This window comes from Pan troglodytes, chromosome X (assembly GCF_028858775.2).
Source record: "Pan troglodytes isolate AG18354 chromosome X, NHGRI_mPanTro3-v2.0_pri, whole genome shotgun sequence".
In the NCBI taxonomy this organism is placed as follows: Eukaryota; Metazoa; Chordata; class Mammalia; order Primates; family Hominidae; genus Pan; species Pan troglodytes.
The window spans coordinates 150,903,217-150,913,129 of NC_072421.2; the positions used below are offsets into that span (position 1 = coordinate 150,903,217).

At 54.5% G+C, this 9,913-nt stretch overlaps 1 protein-coding gene across 2 annotated transcripts; it reads right to left on the bottom strand.

Moving 5' to 3' along the window:
• Positions 1–6,775: 6,775 nt before the first annotated feature.
• TREX2 (three prime repair exonuclease 2) lies at positions 6,776–9,866 on the bottom strand. Of its 2 annotated transcripts, XM_063804432.1 has the most exons (4): positions 9,531–9,866; positions 9,086–9,415; positions 8,312–8,414; positions 6,776–7,767 (listed from the first exon to the last, which is right to left on the bottom strand). In XM_063804432.1, exon 4 carries the CDS (start codon positions 7,731–7,733, stop codon positions 7,023–7,025), a length of 711 nt encoding a protein of 236 aa, XP_063660502.1. In that variant the 5' UTR covers positions 7,734–7,767; positions 8,312–8,414; positions 9,086–9,415; positions 9,531–9,866; the 3' UTR covers positions 6,776–7,022. The 2 variants fall into 2 exon arrangements, with proteins under 2 accessions (XP_063660502.1, XP_009438075.1); XM_009439800.5 differs by lacking the exons at positions 8,312–8,414; positions 9,531–9,866 and having other exon boundaries at positions 9,086–9,360.
• Between the last annotated feature and the right edge of the window lie 47 nt (positions 9,867–9,913).

Below are 9,913 nucleotides of genomic sequence, written 5' to 3' on the forward strand. Positions count from 1 at the left end.
AGAAATCAAGATAAACTGCAGTATATAAGCATGAGATCAAGGAGGGAATGGAAAGCAAAATTACAAGCTATTCCTAAAGCAAAGCAAAGAAGAATGTTTAATAGCAAACCTATAGGACACAGTAAAATCTGCATTTAGCGATAATAAAGTGTCAAGCTTATTGATAGATACAATTTCAACACCAAATGCATCACTGGCCATAATGTTTAGGGTACAGATTGAATACACACTTTAATTTAAAATACCCGAATCACTCAAAAGATACTAATAAATCAAAGTTTTAAAAGATTCAGCTGGGCATGGTGGCTCACACCTGTAATCCCAGCATTTTGGGAGGCCAAAGCGGGCAGATCACCTGAGGTCAGGAGTTCGAGACCAGCCTGGCTAACATGGCAAAACCCTGTCTCTACTAAATATACAAAAATTAGCTGGGCATGGTGGCATGCGCCTGTAATCCCAGTTACTCGGGAGGCTGAGGCAAGAGAATCGCTTGAACCCAGGAGGCGGAGGTTGCGGTGAGCCAAGATCGTGACATTGCATTCCAGCCTGGGTGACCAGAGCGAAACTCCATCTCAAAAAAAAAAAAAAAAAAAAAAGATTGGACACTTCTCTTTAAACATATAATTACCTCTAAAAACTGTCTATCTGTAGCTTTGGAATATGAAAGTATGAAATTGTATTCACCCAGCCAATACTATGCCCACATATACTGCTGCTCCCTATTGAAATAGGAATGTAGTCAGTGGGTGATATTTGTAATTTTAAAAGTTCGACACATGGAAAACAATTTGGCTCTTCTAATGGGCATAGAAAGCAGCTCTCTTCGTCACCACGCAGAGATCTGCCAGGCTGATGGACAACTGGATACCCCCAGAGGATATATTTTGAATGACCTTATCCAGTGACCCATGGGTGTCATTTAACGCATGAGGCTCCCTGGAGCAGGAACTGACATACCTGCTTCCAGAGCTTTTCAGCCCTGAACGTGCACTGCAAACGCATAAGAGTGGTACTAGCACCATTGTGAGAGCTCCCTCAAGTGTCAGCCAATGCAAATTCAGACCACCAGTAGAACATCAGATCCTTTTAGAAAAACCATGGAGAAACTGCGTTTCTCTTACAAGTTAGTTCCCATATCAAGAAGAATGCCACAGGGTGTGTCTGTAAAGTAAAAAACCCACACTCACTGCCAGCTGCCGTCACCTCAGGTTCTTGTTCTTCCTCGGCATCTTCATCGTCTTCCTCTTCAGCCTCCAGATACCCCTCTTCCCAGCCTCCCTCAGCCTGGTCTTCCATTTCTGCCTCTTCAGTGATGGGCCAGGTAAATGAAGCTCCTGAGGATCAACATCTGTACACTCTTGACTTTCTGAAATCTTAAAGAAATTATCAGAAACTGTATTAAATTTATTTTTCAAAAGTTTTCAAAACTTCATAAAACCTTAACTTATCTATCATGGAAGATATTGCTGATATCAATAATAACACGCCAATTTTACTCCAAAAACCCAAAAGATACACTGGATAAATTTTAAAGATTAGAAAAAATGTCCATGCACAAAATAAATACACAGACACACATATGCTGTCTTCCTCAGTATTTTGATTGAAATGCCGTGCTGTAAATGGATTCATGTCTATGCTGCAACTTAAAATAATTTATGTTCAGCATGATACCAAGTATAAAAGGCAATTAAAGAACATGATTTTGATTCCAAAAAAATCTACATTTAGAGGGAAATTGCAGCCTTCGAGTGCCTTATGCCAAATCACAAGTGAGTGTGTGGGAGTGGCATGTGTGTGTCAGGGGAGTGTGTGTGGCACAAGTGTAAATGTGTGTGTGTGCATATATAGGTTGTGGGGGTGGGGGTAGGTGATGTGTGAGTGGGGGGTGCATGTGTGTGTGGTGGGGGAGTGGGGACTTGCATGTGTACCCCCAAAATTCATGTTAAAACTGAATCACCAAGGTGACAGTAGTAGGAGGTGGGGCATTTAGAAGGTGAGTAGGTCACGAGGGCTGCACCACCATGAATGAGATTAGTGCCCTTACAGGAGACCCTGTGAGCCAGCTAGTCCTTTCCACAATTCGAGGAACCAGCCCTCGCCAGACTCTGAACCTGCTGGTGCCTTGATCGTGGCCTTCCCAGACTAGAGAACTGTGAGCAATAACTGTTTGCTGTTTATAAGCCACCCAGTCTAAAGTATTTTTGTTATAGCAGCCCATAGGGACTAAGACAAAATGCAAGTAATACTCCCCAGGTTCTTGTCCCAGCTGAATCCCTTAGAAGAGGTTGATGCTCAAGAGACATTAAATGGCAAATACAAGTCTAGAATGGATTGACACAGTGTGTACAAGTGTGTGCGAGAGTGTATGTGCAAGTGTTTGTGCATGTGTGTGGTTGTGTGTGCAACTGTGTACAGGTGTGTGAGTGCTAGTGTGTGCGAGTGTGTGTGGGTGTACTGTGTGCAAATATGTGTGCAGGTGTGTGCATGTGTGTGTGCAAGTGTGGGGGTGTGCTCGGGTGTGTGAGTGCTTGTGTGTGAGTGCTTGAGTATATGTGAGGGTGTGTGCACAAGTGTGTCTGTGTGCGTGCAAGTGTGTGACTGTACACATCTGTGAGTGGGAGGTGTGTGTTCACAAGCTGAGCTATAGGAAGCAGTGTCCCCACAATGCTGATACTGTTCCTGGAGGTCCCCTACATGAAACCTCCGCAGCTGACACTCATCAATGCTGCTTAACTTCTTTGCAACAGGCAGGGGGCAGATATCATTTACAAGAAATGCAGACGTCCCACTGTGGTTCCGTGGCACTCCCCAACCTTCTGCTGCGGCTTTCAGCGTGCTCCCCACATTGTCTTCTGCACAAAGACAAACTGGAAATGTTATGGCCTTTGATTTTAGTATTCATCCCTCTCCAAAGTGAATTCCATTTTCAATAGGCTTATGTCACATGTTCCCCAGGTACACTCCCGTGATCACCGCTGTCTCCCCACTGGCAGACACCCCTGGTGGCCTGACGGGGCTCATCAGTCAGTGATGCAGCTTGATGGGGGGCAGGCAGCTGGCCAGGGGCGAGCTGGAGCAGTGGAGTCAGTTCGCTGTTGGCTCCGCAGCATCACCTTGAGTCCCATGCAAATGAGCTTGCACACTGGGAGCTCACTTCTTCCTGCTGAGTAGTATTCCGTGGTGTGGACGTGCTGCGGCGTGTCCAACCACTCACCTGATGATGAACATTTGGGCTGTTTCCTGTTTGGGGCTATTATGAAAAAGCTGCTGTGAACGTTGGAGTATGAGTGTTTGTATGGTTACATCAATCCCTTTGTCTTGGGTAAGTATCTAGGAGGGGAATTGTTGGCTCATGTGGTAGGTGCATGTTTAACATTTTCGGACACTGCCGAAGTGTTTTCCCAAGTGGCTGCCCCATTTTCCCTTCCCACCAGAAAGGCACGGGCACCCCCGGTGCTCCACATCTCCTCCCTGGTAAACCAACACTTGGTGTGGTCAGTGGTTTTTGTTTTACCCATTCTAATAGATGTTAAACATCCAGGAATTTTGAGAGCTAAACAAACACTATCATTATTAAAAGTTAAATTATGTAAACTGACAAATTATATGAAAAATAAAGGAGATACTCAAAACTCACGTCTTCATTATTCGAGCATGCTTTACTGTTGCTGTGTGTTGACACCTGTCAGATGTGTGTGGTGGAAATCCTGGAATCTCTTCCCAAGGTCACCTTCAGTGACTTCCTGTTGGTAGCTTAAGACTGGCCAAGTGGAAGTATTATACCGCAGAGCTCGGCATGCCACGGCATGCCAGGGCTTGATGTATTACTGCTTTGTTGATTGCCTAGACTTTAGAAAGAGGTGAAGAAAATGCTAATATTGCAGATTAAACTGAAGAATGCTGGGTCTGCGGCCATTACATTATAAATAGCAAAAAAATAAATAAAAATAAACATTTTCGGTATTTGAAAACTATCATCCAATTAAGCACAGAAGTTGCTCATCTTTGCTGCTTCATGTTTATCTTACTCATTAAAATAAATGAAAACATCAGCCAACATGTATGTGGGAAGCACAGCTGTCCATCCATCGCACTCAAGTACAGGGTACAGATAACAAGAACTCAGTAAAAGTCAATGAAGGTATTTTGTGAGTATTCGTTGGCCATGTGGAATTTACGGCGAAGAGTATATTGTGTATTTTGTTGCATATTTTATATATATTGTGGATTTTATTATTTGTAAATTGTGTGTTCATGTATATGTATGCATGTGCCTGTGTGTATAGCCTGTGTGTATATAGAGAAAGAGACAGGGGAGGAAGGGAGAGAGATCCATGCCTACATACATACGTGTACATTTCCTTTCCTGGAAAGCTGGTTGTTAACCATTTATAAGCACATTGCTGCTTTGAGGCAGCAGAGAGGCAGGTCACAGCCTGTCTGTGCAGCATGGTACGCAAGACGCCTGGCCTGGCCAGTCTCAACATGGACTCGGGGAGGGCGCCCGAGGCCAGGCCACCGTGAGGCCAGGGGAGCCCAGAGTGATGAGAGAGAGGCACCTCAGCCCAAGACAGGTGAGAGGGCCCAAAACCAGAGACCCCTCCACAGAGGCGGCAGCAGCGAAAATCAGGCTGTCACCTGCCTGTCTGTCCCATCCTGGGGTTGAGACCCTTCTAGCATGCCCAATGAGAAGGGCCCCACTTGGTGTCACCTACCCAGCAGGTCAGTGGCAAGACCAGGTTTTTTTTCTTGTTTTTGGATTTGGAAGGCGGGTCTCACTGTCGCCCAGGCTGGAGTACAGTGGTGCCATCATGGCTCACTGCAGCCTCACTTTCCCAGGCTCAAGTGATCCTCTGGCCCTCAGCCTCCTGAGTAGCTGGGACTACAGATGTGTGCCTCCACTCCTAATTTTTCTTTTTAATTTTTGTAGAGATAGGGTCTTGCTATGTTGCCCAGGTCTGTCTCAAACTCCTGGGCTCCAGCAATCCGCCTGCCTTGGCCTCCCAAAGTGCTGGGATTATAGGCGTAAGCCACCGTGCCCAACCAAGGCCAGGGTTTTAAGGGTAACACCTGCTGGATTCGGCTGCCCAGCTGGAGCCTGGCCAGTAAGATAAACAGAAGCAGGCCCTGTCTGGGCACCAGGGGATCTGGGGGCTCAGTGTCCCCTACTCCAGCTTCTGTAGGGCCAGCCCAGGGCTTGTGACACTCCCCCAGGTGATGCTCTCCTCGGGAAGCTTGGCTGTGACAAGATCTTCTGGTTACTAACCACATTCCCAAACTAGGTCCTGTGGGGCTTCCCCAGACCGTGCCCCCTCCCCTCCCCTGCTGCCACTGTCCTTGGCCAGGCCCATAGCTCTCCCTCCCTCCACCAAAGCCCTCCATGCTCTGCTTCTGCCCGCCTTGCCGTCGCTATCCTCTCCAGCCCATTCTCCATGCAGCAGCCTGATGTGGTTTGGACGTTCGTCCCCTCCAAATCTCAGTTTGAGATGTAACCCCCAATGTTGGAGGTGGGGCCTTGGTGGGAGGCGTTTGGGTCATGGGGTTGGATCCCTCATGAATGGCTTGGTGCCGTCCTCACCTCCACAAGGAGTTGAATTCTCGCTGTGAGTTCACCTCCCCGCCTCTCTCTTGCTCCCCCTTTGCCTTCTGCCATAAGTGGAAGCTTCCTGAGGCCCCACCAGTTAACAGATGCCAGCACTGCTGAGCCAAAATAAACCCGCTGTCTTTGTAAATGACCCAGCCTCAAGTATTTCTTCACAGCAACTCGAGAACAGCTCGGCACGCAGCCCAAGCAGCATATGGCAGAAGCCTACACCAGACTTTTCCCCTCACCTGCTCATGACCCTCCGCGGCTCCCCGCTGCCGTCAGGGTCAGGCCTGGCCCGGGCCACAAGGAAGGTCTGAGGTGGTCACTGCCTGTGCTCTGGCCTCACCGTCCTACCACCGTGCACGCTGCAGTGGCTCCAGTCATTCTGACCTACTTAGGGCTTCCCAGCTTGTCCAGCTGGCTGGAGGCTCAGGCTTTGCTCGTGTGAGTCACTCTCAGGAGTGGCCACCCCATCCCTTCTTACCTGACCCAGCGTTGGTGACAGGTCTCTCCCCACCCATGAGGCCTCCCAAGACTGGGAGTGCCTCAGGGTGGGGCCCCTGAGGCAGGTTAGCAGGGAACCCAAAGCACAGTGTGGTGGCCAGAAGCTGCCCTCCCACCGAGCGGCCTCCTGGCCCTACGGGGACATGGGCTGCAGGATAGGCTCCCTTCCAGGGTCACCCTCACAGCACCAACCACCCCACCTCTGCTCCGCGCACCGTCAGGGCCCTTAGCATGTACATGTACATGTGCATGCCCACATGTGGGGGCACCTCCCTTTTCCCCAGCACCCCGTTTCTTAACATTTCACCCTGTTACCACTTCACAGAGCAGGGACAGAGACTCCAGGTCCCACGGCGGGCAAGCGCTGCAGCTGAGCTTTGTGCCCAGGCAGGCGGCCGGCTCTGTGGGCTTAAGGCCCTACTCATGGCTTCTTTGGGCCTCCGGGGCGACAATGCAGATGGGCGGCACTCAGCCCACAGCCACAACCCATCAGCCCTCAGACCAACCCAAGAGCTTGACGTCTCCCTACCCAGCCACCCACGGTCCTCACCGTGAGGAGAGGCCATAGGGGGGCGGCCCTGGAGGTCTTGTGCTGTCCCCTGGCATGGCTCACCGCCTGGCCCTGCTCAGCAGGGGGTCAAGGGAGTCCAGCCCCTAGTATCTGGCCAGCGAGTCGGAGGGTGAGTAGTTGGCAATGTTTATTAGGAAACAGCAAACTCTGCTGGGCACGCAGGCTAGCCGGGAGAGCATGGCCCTGGAAGCAGGGCCTGGAGAGGAATCCAGGGCTGTATGGCTGGTCAGGCAGCCAGGGAAGGCCTGGCAGGTGCACAGACCTGAAGCTGCCCAGATAGGAGGAGCCAGGGGTGGTAGAGGCCAGCTGAACGGTGGAGGCTGGCACTGTCCATGGCACAGGAGGTGGCCCTGGTGCTCAGGCCTCCAGGCTGGGGTCATCAGGCGGCAAGTACATGGGCTCGATGTGGGCCCACCCGCGGGCCTGCTCATCGGCCCAGGCGAGCAGCTCTGCGGCGCGGTGCAGGAAGATCAGGAGCAGGGTGTGCACGTCGCCCTCAGCTGAGTGGGCCGCGCTTGGCTCTGCCCGGAAGTAGCGGTGGAAGAGGCTGCCAAGGCTGTAACCCTGGCGGCCCCGGGCCCGGGTGCCGTGGCTGTGGGCGCGGTCCAGGCCCCGCAGGGCCGGCAGCGTGTCCAGGCAGACAGTGTCCCGGGGCAGGCGGGCACCCAGGCGCCGCAGCTCGGCACACAGCAGGGGGAAATCATAATCAAAGCCATTGTGGGCCACAAGGCAGATGGGCCCTGCCTGGCGGCTCAGGAAGGCTTGCAGCGTCCGCACCACGGCGCCATCAAAGCCAGCCTTCCGGCATCGCGCCAGGCCCTCGCTGCTCAGGCCGGTGATCTCGCTGGCCTTGGCAGTGAAGGGGCGCTCCGGGCACATGCACAGCGTGAGCTTGTCCAGGACCCGGGGCAATACTAGGGCACCAGACTCGTCGTGCTCCGGGTTCTCCAGGGAGGAGCGGTGGACAGCAAAGAGGGACAGCTCGGCAATCTCGGGCTCCACACTGGGGAGCCCAGTGGCTTCCAGGTCCAGGAAGACAAAGGTCTCGGCCCGGGGTGCCTCGGACATGGTGATGTTCCCACGGGGATAGCAAGTCCTCAAACTGCCAGAGCGAGAGGCACAAACCCTGAGGACTGGAGAGAGGGGTTCGCCCGGGCCCTGCTGTGTACCATCCTCCCCCTAGCCAAAGCTCTGACCCTTCTGGGGCTCACTTCCTGCCACCCCCGACCACAGCACCTGTGACCTTTGGCTCTGGGAGCATCAGCCCCACTCCTGTCACCTACTGAACAGAAAAGGCAGGCCTCAGAGCGCTCTACTGCCTGCCTCCAGCCACAGTCCCCAGCAGGGATTGGGAGAGGCAGAGGCAGCTCAGGGACCGCACCTTGGCAGGGTCCAGCCCCTTCACCGGAATGCCTTGGCTGGGAACCTGGGGCATAGCACACTGGGTCTCCAGCCCTGGAACCAGCTGCCGGGAAGCAGGCAAGCAGCCACCCGAAAGAGCCCATGCAGTGCACCCAGCTCCCGCTGGGCTCGACCTCCCCACCCTTGTCCCTGGCACACAGGTGCTGGTCCCGAGCTGGCCTCTGCCTGCTTGCCCCCAGGCTCCCGGGGAGACTGTCCTTGCCAACCCCACCGCACCAGCTTACCTGGGGCGGGCACTGACCGGCTTCCTGGGCTTCTGGGCACCTGTCGCCACACAGGCTGCTCTAGGCGGCCTTTAATCAGCGGCCGCAGCCCGCCCCCAGCTGCCTGTTGGCCAACAATGAGGCCTGGGGCCTCAGGACCTGCGCAGCTCGCTCGCCGCCCCCTCGCTAGCTCACAGCCACTGAGACACACGCCCCGTGTTTACAAATTAGGAAGCAGGCCCCGAGCTCTTCACAGGCACGGGGAGGAAGCCAGAGTGGTGCGGAAGGCAGTAACCTCCACCTAGCCAGGCTGTGGCTGCCAGGCCTGGCAGGCCTGGGGTCAATGCCTCCCCCATGCTGGGGCCAATGCCTCCCCCGTACTGGGGCCAGTTACACAAAGGCAACAGGTCCTCTTTGCCAGGCCTCAGTCTCCCCGTCACTGGAGATCAGGTGCCGCTCGTGGGGATGAAGCGAGCTCTGGAGTGTGACCAAGGTGCCCACACATGCCGTGCTCAGCCTCCAAAGGGGAAGGGGTGCTCCCCCAAAACCTAGGGATGGGGCAGCCTCGGGAGATGCTATCTGCTCTAAGGACGTCGCTTCATCATGTCTACCGTGCACCTAACAGTGGCTGCTGGGGAAGGAAGGGAGGTGGGCCTGGCCCGGGAGCTGTGCAGGCCGCAGCTGAGCTAATGCTTCCTCCACCACAGATAAGCAACATTAGGGGGTGGGCCACGAGCGCCGGGACTACAGGAGGAGTGAAGCCCAGCCCCTCGGACCCCAGGCTCAGGGACCTACCCTGTCTATCCCGCTCCAGGCAAAGGGCACCAGGTCCTTCCCGGTCCTGCGAGCAGTGGCGCCCTGAAGACCTCATTCTGGAGCAAGAGACAACAGCCCTTGATGGTGGGTGCACTGCAGGGCCAGCCCCATGCTGGGGGCACAGAGAGGTGACCAAGAGGAGTCCCTTGGCCTATAAATCAGGTGGTGCACCTGTACCATGGTGACCACAGGCCTGCCCGGCCTCCCACCTCTCACAGTGGTGGCTGGGGGATGCCTCAGGCGACTGGGATGGAGGGGGTCTGGCACCTGGCTCCTCCTGGCCTCCTTGCCTTGTGTGCCCACAGGGACCTTGGGGAAGCAAAGGAGATGGTGCCAGGAGGGAGCAGGGTGGGGCGGGCAGCAGCAGGTACAATGGCCCCAAGGAGGCAGAGGCCCCACCAGTCACGCCTGTTCCGGTACTCACAGGGAGGGAGGCAGCTGTGACAGGCACACTGCTCAGGGAGATACTGGGTCACCCTGGGAAGCCCAGACAGCATCTTCCTGGACAACCAGTCAGGCTGAATTCCCCAGCCCAGAGCTGAGCGCCCAGGCCAGGGAGGAGCAGGAAACTAGTACCCCGCGTGGGATCCAGGGGCACTCGAGGAGGGCGGCTGAGGGGTGCGTCTCGCACAGGACCCTAAGGCCAGCCGGGGGAGGCGACAGTGGGGTCTCTGCTTTCAAGTGGCTGGCAGCAGCAGGGAGGAGTGGAGCCACAGGAAGAGGACGCAGCCCAGGCCCGCCAAGATGACAGGAGGGCCGCCGCCAGCCTGCCCAGACCTGGGCCACCTGAGCAGCTCAGGACAAGGG